We start from the raw sequence: 14,461 nt of genomic DNA, 5'->3' as shown, positions 1-14,461 counted from the left end.
TACAAAGATTTATTTCTGATTATAAAAAAAAAAACCCAACCAAATAAACTGAAACCTTCTGCATGCTTGCATGTCCCTGGTTTTACTCATTTGGAAATGAAGGTGCATCCTCCCAGCTGCCTGGCATGGGGTGATGCAGGGCACAAACCCTAAAGCAGTGCAAAGCCCCCTCCCACAGCGAGCCTGTCGTCTCTGTGCTGGCATGGCCACACACCAGCAGCCACAGGGGCTTTTTGTGCCATTGCTGGGGGGGCAGAGGAGGCTCTGGATGTGGCAAAGGCAGGTCTGGCTTAGGAACCACATGACTGGAGAAGGCACCATGTCTGGTTGCTGAAGAGGGACCTGGAAAGCTGCCGCTCGCCACATCTGGGTGTTGCTAAGTCCCTGCCCAAAGCCTCTGTGGGGAGGTTGGTGGAAGTCCAGGCCAAGATCTGGCCCTCAGGAAAGTCGATGGGGTTTGTGCATCGGCCAGAAAGAAGGCGTGGGCTCTGGGTGATGCCCAGAGCTCCCCAGGAGGCAGGGCTGATGCTCCAGGGACAGGCTAGAGAGGTCAGCTATAAGGACCAGCATAAGTAATACTCCCTGCCCACCCCATGCACATGAGAATAAATCCTGCTGTTGTCTGCACTCGCTGGCCCAGTCCAGCCCAGCTCCGGTGGCAGAAAGGTGCCCCAGGTCTAAACATCCAAATCCCAAGCCTGCTTTAGGGTCCATCCCTGAGTAGCACCCGGAAACCCTTAAGTCGCTCTCCTGCAGGGCCAGCAATCCTCTTCTGTCTTCCACTTTCTGCAGATTGAGAGCAAGGGGAAGGCAAAAGGGACAGTATTCCTCTGGGACAGGCAGTGTCAGGTATTGGCGGAAGACACCTCTGAGCACTTGCCGCATCCCAAGTATTCAGGCCACGGAAGCTCCAGAAGGAAGGATGGTGCTGGGTCCTGAAGACAAGGCCCACCCTGTTCCAGCCGTTAGATTGTGCTGGACTTGCTGCGCCGGAGCAGGCAGACGGCAGTCACCAGGGACATCAGGGCGGTGACCACAAAGAGCAGGATGAGGATGACCCAGTAGTTGTACAGCATGCTCTTGTGGGAAGAGGGCTTCTCTGCTGGGATCATGTTGGTGAGGTTCAGCATGTAGCCCAGGGCCCAGCCAATGGAGGTTTCTCCTGCCTGTGGAAACAGCATGGCATGGTCACCACCCTGGTCAAACAGCTCCACGGCCCTCAAGAGACCTTCCAGGGACCACCTCACTGTCAGCCCAATGGAGGAGAGGCGTGTCGCGGAGTCCACAGCACCTTGAGCCCTCACTCGCTCACTGGTCCAGCCAGCCCCGGGATGAAGCATCTTATGGGAGAAGGATCTCATCTGCTCAGGCCAGTCCTGATCTTGCTGCCCATCGCATGGCTTGCGTGGGTGAGGGCACTTGGCAAAGGTGGGATCTTGCCCTGAGATAACTTCCCAACAAGCCTGAGCCAAGAGTTGTTTGAGATAGCTGATGCCTTGAGGGTCAAAGGACTGGAGGACCTGACTCTATGACCACCCTACAGTCAGCTCAGCTCATGTTTTTGCCATCTCCCAGAAGATCCACCCAAAAACTGGGAGTCCCACCCTTCCCCTGTTCCCTGAGACATTGCCTCACATTGTTTGGCACTTTGTTGGTGAAGGATCATCTCTCCTGTAGGGCCTTTTGGCCTAATGCCAAACAGATATCGTGACATGAGTATGGGCTGTGGTGTTACTCACCTTCTTCTGGAAGGCGATGTTGGGGAAGGAATGGTTGTTGAAGTTGTAGCCTTTGGTGGTGAGCAAATAAACAAACATGCTGATGGCGCAGTAATCTGGCAGTCTCTTCTCCAGTTTAGGGGCTTTCTGGAGCAGCTGGGTGAGAAGCGTGGAGGGACAAAGGGGTCAGGCCAGCAGGGTCCAGGCTTTGTTTTTGTGGCCTGAAGCTCTGCATGGTTGCATCTGGCTGGCCAAGGTGCTCCTCATACCCATCTGAGCCTCCCCTAGTCCCATGTGGGATCCATCACCCACCCTTCCCCTACTCCATGGGTACCAGGACACGCAGCCCCCTCCAAGGGCTGCGCTCAGAGCCCGGGTGATGCTCCAGATGGAGTAGCCCTCTCCTCCCCGCCATGCCCGAGGAGCCCACCTCACTCCAGCTGGTGGCACAGATGGTCTCAGCAGCATCCTTCAAGTCACTGGGCAAATGCACAGGTCTCCCCATCACTGTCTGGATGAAATCGACTGTGTAGAAGAAGGCAGAGAAGGCCTGAGAGAGGAAAGGAGGCAGTTGTGAGACAGGCTGGGAGCAAACCCTCTTCCCATGAACAGCCGCTCTGACCGGCGTGGTGGGCACAAGCGCCTGCCCCTGCAGAGCTGGGGGTCTGGCTTTGCTGCCATGTGGTGGCCAAGGGGCTGGGGACACCTGCCCATCTAGCAGCCGTGCCACCACCCTGCTCCATGCCAAGACTTACAATGAAGTTTCCTGAAACCTCCGGCTGGAAAATGCCATCAAAGGAGCACCGGGAGAAGGAGCAGGTGGTGAAGTCAAAGAGCTTGCTGACGAGCAGAGCGCAGAGGCTCCCGTTCCCGGTGCCCACCACAGTGATGGTGGTGTTGAGGGCAAGGCCGGGCCTCTCCTTCTCTGTGCAGGGGCTGTCGTAGACGCTGCTCAGCAACAGGCTCTTGCGGTAGCCTGTGGGCCAGCAGGGGTTGGGGACGGTTGCTTGGTAGCTCTCAGCCTGCTGGAGAAGAGACAGATGGGACGTGTGGGTTGTTCCGTAGGCCCAGCTTCCCCGGTGCTGCCTGCCTGCCTCCATTTCCCTGCTGGGGAGATGCAGAGGGGCTTGGGCATCTTGAGGTGACTTGGGACCTCTTGGCTCTGACGGAGGGGTGCAACACATTATGGAGAGGGTGGGAGGAAGCCTGGGGACCATGGGAGAGGGTCGGGGGACAAAACCCAAGAGCTGGCTGGGAAGGGTGCGTGGCCAGCCCTGCGGGGCTGTCCCAGTGCCAGGGCTGGGGGACACCCCTGTATAAACACCAGGGTGAGGGGGCACCCGCACTGTGACAGCCAGCACCCCCATTGAGCACATGCTGGTACCTGGAGAAGCTTTGAGAGCAGCCTCTTGAGGACCTGGTCCCTTCCATAGCAGAGGAAGCTGTGGGTGTACACTTTGTACGCCTGGCCGTACAGCTTCAGCATCACCTCATTTCTGGGGTCTTCGATGGTGACCCTGGTTTCAAAGGTGATCTGTGTGGAAGCGCCCCCAAAGTCCATGGCTCCCAGTGTCTTCTTCTGAGGCTGGATCCATTCCCCGAGCCACCCACGCTGAGCAAGGAAGACAACAGCAGGCATAAGGATGTGAGGAGCTGCAGGACAGCCAGGCCACCGCAGCCGTCCCCAGCAGGCGCCACACTCCCTTGCCCACCTTGATGAAGTTCTCCAGGAGGTAGTTCGCGGTGATCCAGCCGAAGACCCCTTCCTCTTCCCCCGACAGGATCTTTGCCCCCCGGAAATCAAAAGGGTACGACCTCAGCGTGGCTGCCACGGCGCGGAGGACGGCGTCCGAGGCCTGCGGGTCTGTGATGCTGCGGGCCAGGCGAGAGGGCAGTGACAGGGCTGTGCCGGGGGCTGCGAGTGCAGCCCCCACGGCCCGCGCCGCCCTTGGGGCTCGGCCCCCCGTGGCACGTGGGGTGAGAGGCGGGTGGGTCCTCGCCTGGGTACGTGTAGGAATGTCCCTCAAAACCCCCCAGCTATAGCCCCGTGTCTCTGCCGGAGAAGGAAGCAGGTGGCAGGGATGGTGTGCTCCCTCCTCCTGAGCCATACCCCGTGGCTGGGTGAGGGGGGCACGGCTCCCTCCTCTGTGTGCCTTTTTGGGGGTAATTATTCTCACTGTGTCCCATCAGGCTTAGCAATGGGTGCAGGGGGACTTTGCTCCTGGCTAGCCAAAAAGACTGGGTGGGTTATGCCGGTGCTGGCCACACACCAGCCTCTTCTCAGGCTGTGCCCTGCAGAGCATCTCCTGCCCTGAAAGGCAGGAGCACCGCTGCAAGGGACATGGAGCTGGGCAGCTGGAAGGGTTAGGAGCTTCACCTGACAAAGGGGAGACATCGCAGTTGTCCTTCACCATCTCCACCCCTGCCACGGGTGGTGAGCTGGCAGGGCGGCATGGCAGGACCGCCCAGGCAGCTGGCACGGCCAGAGCAAGCACTCACTTGAGCAGGCGCATGCCGGCCGTGGCACCCAGGTAGAGCGGGGTGCCCGCGTGCTTCTCCTTGGGCACATCTCTCAGAGCCTGGTTCAGGCAGTGCACCAAGCTCGTCCCAGCAGTCGGAGGGTTGGAGCTATAGCTGGAGATGCCGGGACCTGAGGAGAGGGAACAGCGTTGCTCCTTGTGGGTGAAGATGCTCGGTGGGCAGCTTTGCCCCTCCCAGGCTGTTCAAAAGGCAGGCGCTGCAGGTTTCTGTGGGCATGGAGCTGCCCAGAATTCAGCCACATCTCCATGCCCATGCCACATCCCCCGTCAGCTGACAGCTGGGAAAAGGTTGCTTAAATGGAGAGTGGAAAACCATCACTTGCTCCGCGCTGGGCTAGGCAGGGAGCTAAATTGTTTCCTGGTAGTGCAGTGCATGCCAGGAAAAGATAAACCACAGATGGGCATGGCTGCAAGCACTGAGGGGAGATGGGGGAGGTTTTGGGAACAGGGCTGGACCACTTATAACACCTCACTGTACTGGTGAATACAAAGGGAGGCAGCTGGGCATGGCAGAGGCATTCACCCATCATGGTGCCGTGCCTGCAGAGGATGTGACAGACCCTGCCACCAGCACGGGCTCCGGGGGACTGGGACAGCTCTTACCCTCCACATCGCACATGCTGTGCTCGCCGACCACCCCGGTGTCGTTCTCCTTGTCTGCAGGCCACTTGTAGACAAACATGGCCGTGTGCGAGGACCCGGCGTCCAGCACGATGCCATACTGTGTTGGGGGAGGCAGCGGGTCAGGCCGAAGGCCAGCGAGCCCCCAGCTGCCCCAGGCCCTCCCGAGGGATGGCACTGGGGCTCAAGGACCCACCGTGCCCAGCCGGTCCTGCCCTGGCAGTGCCCTGCACAGCAGCTGCAGGAGCATCGTCCGGCAGAGGCGAGCACCGCTCAGCCCAGCACAGGCGTGACCTTGCCCACAGCTGTCTGCACGGGGCCCTGCTGGGGGTGCAGCACAGGGAATCTGGATTTTTGGGCATGGGGACTCCCTTGCCTCCTTGAGCACGGACCGGCAGGCTCCCAGCACTCCTTCCCCCGCTTGCTCCCCACAGTATCTCTCCTGGCCAGTGGGCGTCTGTGTTGAGCGGTGCCGGGGGTCCCTGGGGCCAGCAGAGGGGGGACACCTGGGAGCAGCCCCTCGAGGATGCAGCTCACCAAAGAAGGGCACCTCGTCCCTCCTGCCCTTGTATGGCTTGGCCATTCTCTGGCTATAAATAACCCTGCTCCCTCCTGCCAAACAAGGTTTCCCAGCTCCCAGGGAGGGGCTGCCCCGTGTTGCCTTCAGCCCTGCCGGTCAGACCGCTCTGCCTCACCCCCTGCACCCCTCTGTGCCCCCAGCCAGAGCTGCTTCCCTGCCAGAGAGGAGGCCGTGAGTGTGTGCGCGGGAAAGCGGCTCAGCATCTCTGCGGTGAAATCGCTTGAGGCTTAAACCTGGCTCGTCCAAAGGCTCTGTCTGCTGCCTGCAGGCAGCGCCTCTCCCTGCCCAGCACCCAGGAGCCACACCAGCCCTGCCTGGTGGGTGCCCCGGTCCTATTGCTGTCCCATCCCTGTCCCCATCCCTGTCCCCATCCCCGTCCCCATCTCCAGCCCCATCCCCGTCCCTGTCCCTGTCCCCACCAGCTGCAGAGTGGGCTCCAGCCCAAGTGGCTGCAGGGCTGGGTTTTGGCCAACTGAGGCAGCAGGAATGAAGTGTCAGAGCACAGGCAGGAACACCTGGGCTCCCCGCTTAGAGGTAAAAAGCATTTCCATGTGAAGCCGTGGTCCCACACCAGCAGTACCCCCTGCTCCCCCAGGGAACCATTTCCAATGGGTCACTCCCCCCAGACTCCCCCCAGCTCCCCTTAACCGTCTTGCCAAATGCTCTGAGCCAAAAGCCATGAGCCTGCAGAGAATCTTCTGCAGCCAGACTAGGGCCGGTGTGCCATGCACTGGTGTAGGGGAGCAGCCCTCGGCCACGACGAACACTGCAGAGAGGAGAAGGGGGGCTCTGACAGCCTCCCCCATTCAGCTGCTGCTCCAAAGCATGAAGCTGGGGAGCGGCACCTCCAGTCTGGGCCATTTCTGGGCTTGGTGCTCAGGGCTGCTGCCCTGGGCAGCCTCGGGGTGCTCTCAGCCCCCTCCTCTGCCCAGCACGCTACGGGCCATGCACCCCCTGGCACCAAGTGTCCTCCCAGTCCCTCATGGCCACAGCACCTTCTGCCTCACCTGCCCACCCCGGGGCACCCCCTACGCAAGCCATGAAGGATGCTGAGCCTGCCCCAGCCAAGCTGCCTGTTCCAGAGGAAGCCTGCTGGCATGTCACCACCAGCTCCCTCTCCATGGTCTTCTCAGCACGTCCCCTTCACTATCCCAGCCCTCACGAGTGGGTGCTGGCATCTCTGCGAGGGGTCCCTGGGGACGGTCCAACCCCAGAACACCCCCTGCCCACCTCTGCCATGCATGTGCCCATGTGCCCTGCAGCCACCATGCAGATGTCCCCAGTGTCCTCGCAGGGCGTCGCACCACATCTGCACCACCAACCACATTAGCGTTAACAGGGTGACAATGCTGTCCCCAAAGGCAAAGCATCGGCAAGTCACCCCAAAATTGAGGCTGGGAACAGCCAGGACCCCAGGAGCAGTTTCTAGCCCCAGGATGACATGGGGGGGCTGCAGCACCCAGAGGGGGATGAGGCCGGGGATGGGGATACCTATGGGGTGGCAGGGGCTAAGAAATGGTGGGTGGAAGGCAGCGAGGCTGACCTGCAGCACAGGAGCCACCCGCTGCCACACACCAGGGATGGGGCCAGCCCAGCGGGAGCAGCTCTGGGGATGCCAGACTGACCCTGCGGCAGGAATGGATGTGGCCACGTGGGCTTGGACACATGGCTGAGTCCAGGATGGGCAGAGGATGTCCCACATGCCTGTGGTGGGGGGAAACGTGGTTCAGGAGGTTTCCTCCTGCCTTCTCCAGGGCTGGCTCGGCTGGGCATGGGGCGCACAGGTGGGGTTGCACACGTTGTGGAGTTGTACACGGGGCAGTTGCACACATGTAGGTGCACATGCGCACACATGTATATGTGCATGTGGTGTGTGTGCCTGCAGGTGTGCACTTCGGGGTGCGTGTGCACAGACACGCACATGTGTGCAAACTTAGGTGTGCAGGTGCATGTGGAGGTGCACACACGGGTGTGCCAATGTTTGTGTGCACACGGGTACACGTGTGTCTGTGCGTACATGCATTTAGGTGCATCTCTGCGTACATGCGTTGGGTGTGGGCATGTGTGAGCATGCACCAGTGTGGGCACACGTGCCGGGTCAGCCAGGTTGCCCGCTCGGGCCCAGGGAACTGGAGCACACATGGTGGCAGTGAGATGCAGCACAGACCCCGCGTCTGGGGGAAGCCCTACAGGGAGGTGTCAGGTTTGGGGTGACAGTGACACCGCTGGGGCAGGCCGCAGAACCAGCTGCCCCACGGAGGTGCATCCTGGTGCCCTTTGCTGCCAATGTCTGTGGGTTGATGGAAGGGGGGTGTCTCTTCTCTCAGATCCTGGTGTATGAGTGGGCAGAGTCCATTGCTCCTGGGTGTGGGGTGGCAACGATGGGCAGCAGCCCCAGGGCTTGTGGGTGAGGGATGGTCCGCGGGACTCCCTGGCCAGTGGCGGCTCAGCCCCAGCAGCAAAGGCAGCAGCACTTGGGCTTGGCCAAGGTAATGACATGTGTAAACACAAACCGCTGCAGAGCAGTGGCCGCTGCCAGTGCAGGGAGTGCCCAGCGCCCAGCCAGCCACCGTGGCTCACTCACCATCCGCCCCAGCCTCGCACCAGCCCCCTCTGCCCCACTCCTGGGGAGCACAGGATCTTGCACCCCAGCCTGTCGCTGTGGAGGAGTCATCCTCCGCGGGGGCACTGGCGGCAGTGAGCAGGGGTGGAAGCCAGGTGCACAGGTGTGTGTGCACGAAGGGGCTGAGGCAGACCTGGATGGCCAAGACGGATGAAGGAGAGGTCCCATTCCCTCCGCCAGACCCAGGGGTACACACATGCCTGCAGCACCCACATGGGAATCGGGGATGGGGTCACCCACAGTGGGGCTGCGACGGTGCCAGGCCCTGTCCCAGCTCCTCTCCCAGCCCCTGTGCCTGGCACTGGAGCTGCTGCATCACCCAGTGCAGAGCAAGTCACCAGTGTGGGCTCGAGCCGTGGCTGAGCTGTGGGGCCGCAGGGGGCACCGGCAGCTCGTCTGCAGGGGCCCTGCAGATGGGAAGCCCCGGGAGGGAGAAACCCATCTGAAAGCTCGTCTTATTAGTGATTTGCAGCATAAGCACTGCCCTCAGCTCTTCCAGACGAGGTGTCCTGCGCCTGCCAACGAATGGGCTGGAAACAACGATGCCCTGGCACACTCCGTGGTGGCGCCTGGCTCTCATCCGCCCCGGCATGCTCGGCTGCCGGCACCCTGGGGCTTGGCGGGGCCTCACACACGTGTTCGTGGCCCTGGCCCCAGCCCATGGGACAGTCCCCCACCTCCTGGTGGCACAGGGGTGATGGATCTTTCTAACAACAGGACACCCTGACCAGACCCTGGTGATGCCACAGGGCTAGAGGACACAGGGATCCCCGACGTGGTCTTGCACTGGGACAGTGACCCGGTGCCACTCCTGGCCCCGCTGCCACCTGGGTCACCTGTGGCCCCACAGGCTCTGCCCCATCGGCGCGTCCCTCAGCGCAGCCCAAGCCAGCGCTGCTCAGTCCTGCAGCCCCTGCAGAGGGGCCACAAAGGGCAGGGACAGCCCCAAAGGCCATGGGGCAGTGAAGACACGAGCAGGGCTCAGGTCCCCTCACGAATACATGGCTCTGCCCAGAAACATCCCACTCCCCAGGGGAGGAGGTAGAGTGGGACACTGAGAGCTGCCTGACCGGCTGCAGCCCCACACGAGGCCCCGTGGCCGTGCCCGGGCCGGCAGCCCCCACCCCACAGACTCTGCAGGAGGCCCCACAACGCAGCAGGGGCTCAGCCCGGCCCCACAACATCCCACCTCTACCAGCGGCACTGAGACCTGGGGGACTCCTAGGTCTGCAGTGGGTTATGATGGGTTTCCTTCTCACCACAGAGCCAGGGAAGAGCCCAGCTGGCTTTGTCAGAGCCATCGAAGAGATTTGCCAAAAGAAGGCAAGAGCCCCCAGCGGTGCCGTAAGCCCTGCTGCGGGCCACGAGGGACGGGCAACGCCACGCTCCCGGGACTTGCAGCAGGATATCCTGGCAGCAGGATAACTAATACAGGATATTTTTAGGGCTATATTCCAAGCAAAGGAGATGGAAAGGAAAGACACGGAGCCGTAGCTCAGCAGCTGCTGCTAACAGGAGTGAGCCAGCACAGACCATGTCTTGCCCAGGAGGGTGGGGACAAGCCTGGGGTCCCCCCCCGCAGCAGGACCAACCTCCTCTAAATCACGTCTGCACATTTTGGGCTGAGTTAGACTAAGACAAAGCTTTACATCCCCAAACCAGCCCTGAGCTTTTTGCAAAAGCACAGCCCCTCAGCGCCTGCCTGGTGGCCCCACAGGAACCGGCGCTGCCGTGACGCCGGGGCTGAGCTCTGTGCCTTGCCGCACACACCGGGCTGCACCTCACCCGTGCCTGGAATGGGGCAAGACCCCAGATCCCCGGGCCGGGTGGTGGAGCAGGCCAGGACCCACGTGAGTGTTTGAGGATGCTCAGCCTCAAACGGCAGTGCTGCCTGCAGACTGGAGGGTGCTAGCAGCCAGAGAGAGAAAAGGCACAAAAAAAGCTCAAAAATTAAATTTCTGGTAACACATCTGGCCTAAAACCTAAGCTCCGGCTTGGAACCAGGAGGAATAAGGGCTTTCCAGACTGACACAAGTGCTGCAAATAGGCCTCTCAGCACTGATCTGTCTAATTCCGCTGCGTCCAAAGAGACAAAAATCTGTTTTGAAACCAGCTATGGGCACTGCTCAATATGCCCCAGCACGTGGCAAGGGCTGGTAAAAAAGGATGCCACAGGGAAAGAGTTGCTAGATATACTAACAGCAGTGAGTATCATTGTGGCTAAGCCAGCTCGTTTTCTCAACCTGAACTTCATTACATCTGAGAAACCCAGAGAGAAGGCAACACATCTGGCATTTGGGCTGGCTCAGAAAGTTTCATAGCAAATTGCTTGGGATGAGAAAAAGGGGATTTTGGATGAACCATTTTTCAGGACGAGAATACATTCCCCACGGAACAGCTCAGTCTATCAGAAAAAAACCACAACAACAACAAAAAAAAAAAAGCCAACTTTTAAAAAACAAAATACTTGGACTGCAAAAAAAGTCAACTGGGGGACTTGGCCAATAAGAAACTGGACTGGTCGGGAACTTCTTTCAGCATCTGAATTTACAATGAAAAAGAAAAAAAAGCAGCTCATTTTCATAGGGCAGTGCATTTCTCCTCTGGCAGTGCTGGCTCGGGCTGTGCAGCTGGAACCCGGGGGTGCTGGGCGATGCTGGGGTGCCCAGGGTGGCCCGTCCCCAGACACACGGGAGCAGATGCTGACACGGCTGCTCCGGCCTGGAGGGGACACATCCAGACACGCCACTGCTCTGTTAGAGTGCGCCCAAAAGATTCCTCTCTCAAATGTAGGTCTGAGGTGGCGGGGCTGGGTGTCCCCGCAGCCGGGGGGCTGCTCCCTGCACCCCCCACCTCAGGCGGCAGCGCGGGGACCCCCCAGCCCCGTGGCCTCCCCCGCCGCTGGGGATCCCCGGGCTGCAGGAGCCCCTCCGGCCCCGGCCGTCCCGCGGATGGGGGTGTCCGCTGCGGCTCCCCCAGCAGCCCAGGTCCCTCCGGTGCCCGCTGTCCCCGGTGCCGGCCCCGCTCACCTTGAAGCCCGGCGGTCCCCGCGTGTCCCCGGAGCCGAGGCAGAGCAGGAGGATGCCCAGCAGGCAGCCCAGGGCCAGCAGCAGGAGGACGGCGGCGACCCGGCGGGCCATGGCGGGGCCGGAGCGGGGCAGGTGAGCGGCTCCGCGGCGGCTGCGGCGGCTCCTGCTGCTGCTCCTCCTCCCCCGCCGCCTCCTCCTCCTCCTCGCCCGCCTCTCCCGGCTGAGTCACCGCCGCCCCGGCCCCCCCCGGGCGGGACAGCGGGTTCCGTGGGGCTGCGGGGGGCCGGCCCCGGCTGCGGGTGCCGCCTCTGCCCCTGGCCCGGGCTCGGCTTCGTCCTGTCCCCCCGCCCTGGGCCCGGCTTCGTCCTGTCCCCCCGCCCCGGGCCTCGCCCCTGCCCCGGGCTCAGCCCCATCTCCTGCCTTGGACATCACCCCTGGTCCCAGAGATCAGCCCCATCTCCTGCTCCGAGCACAGTCCTTGACCCAAGGACTCGGCCCCCTCCCAGCCCCCCAGGCATCACCCTTGCCCTGGGATCAGCCTTGTCCTGCCTTGCTCCCCACTCTGGCATCGCTGTTACTTCGGGGCTCAGCCCCAGCTTGTCCCTCCTCCCCGGGCAAGTCCTCTGTCCCCGGGATCAGTCTCGTCTTCCTACCCCCACCAGGCATTGCCCTTGACCAGTCCCATCCTGCCCCCACCAAGGCATCATCCCTGCCCCGGGGCTCAGCCCAGAGGTGGGTTTGGTGGGAAGTGAGAACACCCTGAGCTCTAAGAAAATGTCTCACCTACAATGATTAACAACTATGAATATATCTCTGCTTTTAATCATTACAAGGAGTTTGTGACAGCCCTGAGGAGCCCAGATGTATATTGAGATTGTTTTTAATACAGTCACAAGTGAATAATGTAATGCGTTTCTACAGGGAGCAATGAGCCAAGGAAGGTTTGGCCCCTGGCTCTGAGAAGGACATTTTGAGCTTGCTTACACAGAGGGATAAAACAGTGAACAAAATAATAAACAAGAAGAGATCACCAAGGAGAGGAGGCTGAAGGAGGACATGGCTTCCAGCCCAGCCAGGGTGCTTGCTGGAGGGTCACACTTCAGCTCCTTTCAGCCCGCCTCGTTTCTTAATTTTTTTGAAACGAGCCACTTTTTCTGCTGCTCAGAGCTGCCCCCCCATAGCAGGCACTGCATCCGTGCTGGGGTTTCTGCAGAGCTCTCTGCCCATGGCGGTGGTACCTGGTGCAGAGACGTTCAGGGGGCGCAGCCTCTGCCAAGGGCTTGTGGTCCAGGGGCCCTTGGTCCCAACGTGCTGCTGTGTTCTGGAAGCTCTGCCGCTGAAGGGGACAGCTGGGGATGAGCTCTAGTTTTGTTTCCCAGAGCAGTGACTGGTAGTGGAGTCTGGGGAAGAAAATGGCTAAATAGGGCCACAGAGAGTGACCCTCACCCAGCCGGTGCCCATCACCGCAGTGCAGGGCTTCTCCGCAGCACCGCTGTGTTCGGCCTGTGAGTGTCTGAAGATGAGTCTACCTCCTCATTTTAATTCATTAAGCATTTAACCTCTGGAAAACCTGTGTCAATCAACTCCAAGAGGTTAACATACTGATTTATGTGAAAAAATTATTCCCCTTTGCTGCTGCTGCTAATACCTCAAGAGACCATAGTCTTGTCTCTGAGGATTAGCAGAGCATCGTTTCCACTGCTTTCCCGCATTACTGCTGACTTGAGGGCTCTTCTCAAGCTTACATAGGGAAATACCTGCCTATTCCTAACTCTTCTCGCCACCCTCCTCACCTGTCCAGTGTTTCTGAGGCATATATCTGCAACCCTCATGGGCGCAACTGCACCAGGGATTAACACAGCAGCAGAAAGATCTCTGGATTGCACTTAATCCCTTTTTTAACAGTGGCCAAGCCTCTGGTGTCTCCTTTTGACTGGACAAGCAATGAGAAGAGGCCTTCAGAGACTGAAAAGGAACTAAAAGTCTCTTTTCTGAATGGTAGTGAGCAGAGATGGGGTTGGGAGAGCCCTGTGGAGGTAGGGGTGGTCCCTTGCTTCTCATCTTTATTTTGCTTTCAGTGACTTTGGAGCAAGTTCCTTTCTGGCAGGTGGTTACTCAATGTGGTGGGAGCCTCCTGGGACTGGAGTGGAGATGTGAGTGTCTTCCATACCTCGATCTTGCGCAGACTTGGTCACCCTGCTCCCAGGTTGCCCGTACGTGGCATGGGGTGGGAGGTTTGCATCCCTTCCAATTGCAAGAGGGGCTGTTCCTCCTTCTCTGTGCGGGGTCCTGTTTGCCAGTCTCTGCTCAGCCCCTAGGGGCAGAGAGACTTGAGCCGAGGTCCAAGGGAGCGTGTGCCCAGCCCTGGCTGATCACTGGTGTCACAGGAGACTCAACCTCCAGCACAAACAGGGAGGCACAAAGAGCTGAGACATGCTGGGCTGGAAATGCTCCCAGCCACACAAAGGGAATGACAGCCACATGAAGCCATGTACAGCCAAGAAATATCTCCATGATGGTGCATTCAGGCAGCGAGGACACCGACACCACTGTCCTGAGCTCAGCCTGGCCGGGGTCAAGTGCTGGCTGTGAGCAACCATTTCTCATCATGCCCTGTTTACAGGCGGCACCACTGGCAAGGAAGGCAGGGCAGGGGAGGGTGGCAGCCCCGCTGCCCACGTGGTGCCGACAGCCTCGGCCCCTCGCAGGGACAACCCAGCCACATCCCTGGGAATGGGGCAGGTGCGTGTGCTGAAGTGGCCACCCCAGGCGGGCAGTGCCTGTCAAGGAGCATGATCACCTCCAAGCATGAATGAATTCAGTGGGAGAAAGAAAGTGAGAGGCAGGGAGGGCTTTCTTCGAGATGCAGAATAGAGCAGGCTGGAGAGTTGGGCAGGAAAAATTTAATGAAATATAACAAGGGCAAGTGTAGAGTCTTGCATCTGGGCAGGAACAACCCCAGGTTCCAGTATAAGTTGGGGAATGACCTATTAGAGAGCAGTGTAGGGGAAAGGGATCTGGGGGTCCTGGGGACAGCAGGGTGACCATGAGCCAGCACTGGGCCCTTGTGGCCAGGAAGGGCAATGGGACCTGGGGGGGATTAGAAGGGGGGTGGTCAGTAGGTCAGAGAGGTTCTCCTGCCCCTCTACTCTGCCCTGGTGAGACCACATCTGGAATATTGTGTCCAGTGCTGGGCCCCTCAGTTCAAGCAGAACAGGGAACTGCTGGAGAGAGTCCAGCGCAGCCACGAAGATGCTGAAGGGAGTGGAGCATCTCCCGTGTGAGGAAAGGCTGAGGAGCTGGGGCTCTGGAGCTGGAGAAGAGGAGACTGAGGGGTGACCCATTAATGG

The 14,461-nt window shown here is 60.1% G+C and overlaps 1 protein-coding gene across 2 annotated transcripts; it reads right to left on the bottom strand.

The window, feature by feature from the left end:
- Positions 1 to 11,317, bottom strand: ENTPD2 (ectonucleoside triphosphate diphosphohydrolase 2). Of its 2 annotated transcripts, none has more exons than XM_065648416.1 (9): positions 11,112 to 11,317; positions 4,862 to 4,979; positions 4,218 to 4,368; positions 3,431 to 3,590; positions 3,103 to 3,330; positions 2,474 to 2,743; positions 2,149 to 2,268; positions 1,740 to 1,874; positions 1 to 1,166 (listed from the first exon to the last, which is right to left on the bottom strand). In XM_065648416.1, exons 1-9 carry the CDS (start codon positions 11,220 to 11,222, stop codon positions 966 to 968), a joined length of 1,494 nt encoding a protein of 497 aa, XP_065504488.1. In that variant the 5' UTR covers positions 11,223 to 11,317; the 3' UTR covers positions 1 to 965. The 2 variants fall into 2 exon arrangements, with proteins under 2 accessions (XP_065504488.1, XP_065504489.1); XM_065648417.1 differs by having other exon boundaries at positions 2,474 to 2,740.
- Positions 11,318 to 14,461: the final 3,144 nt, after the last annotated feature.

This window comes from Caloenas nicobarica, chromosome 19 (genome assembly GCF_036013445.1).
Source record: "Caloenas nicobarica isolate bCalNic1 chromosome 19, bCalNic1.hap1, whole genome shotgun sequence".
Classification (NCBI taxonomy): domain Eukaryota; kingdom Metazoa; phylum Chordata; class Aves; order Columbiformes; family Columbidae; genus Caloenas; species Caloenas nicobarica.
The sequence above is the reverse complement of the archived record's forward strand: the minus strand, read 5'-3'. Positions and strand labels throughout refer to the sequence as shown.

Excerpts from the sequence above, each read along its gene's own strand:
- ENTPD2 (XM_065648416.1), bottom strand. The coding sequence starts at position 11,222 with ATGGCCCGCCGGGTCGCCGCCGTCCTCCTGCTGCTGGCCCTGGGCTGC. Across the intron at positions 3,331-3,430 it reads TCCTGGAGAACTTCATCAAG|CGTGGGTGGCTCGGGGAATG; the intron begins GTGGGCAAGGGA and ends TTCCTTGCTCAG. Across the intron at positions 2,269-2,473 it reads AGGTTTCAGGAAACTTCATT|GCCTTCTCTGCCTTCTTCTA; the intron begins GTAAGTCTTGGC and ends TTCCTCTCTCAG.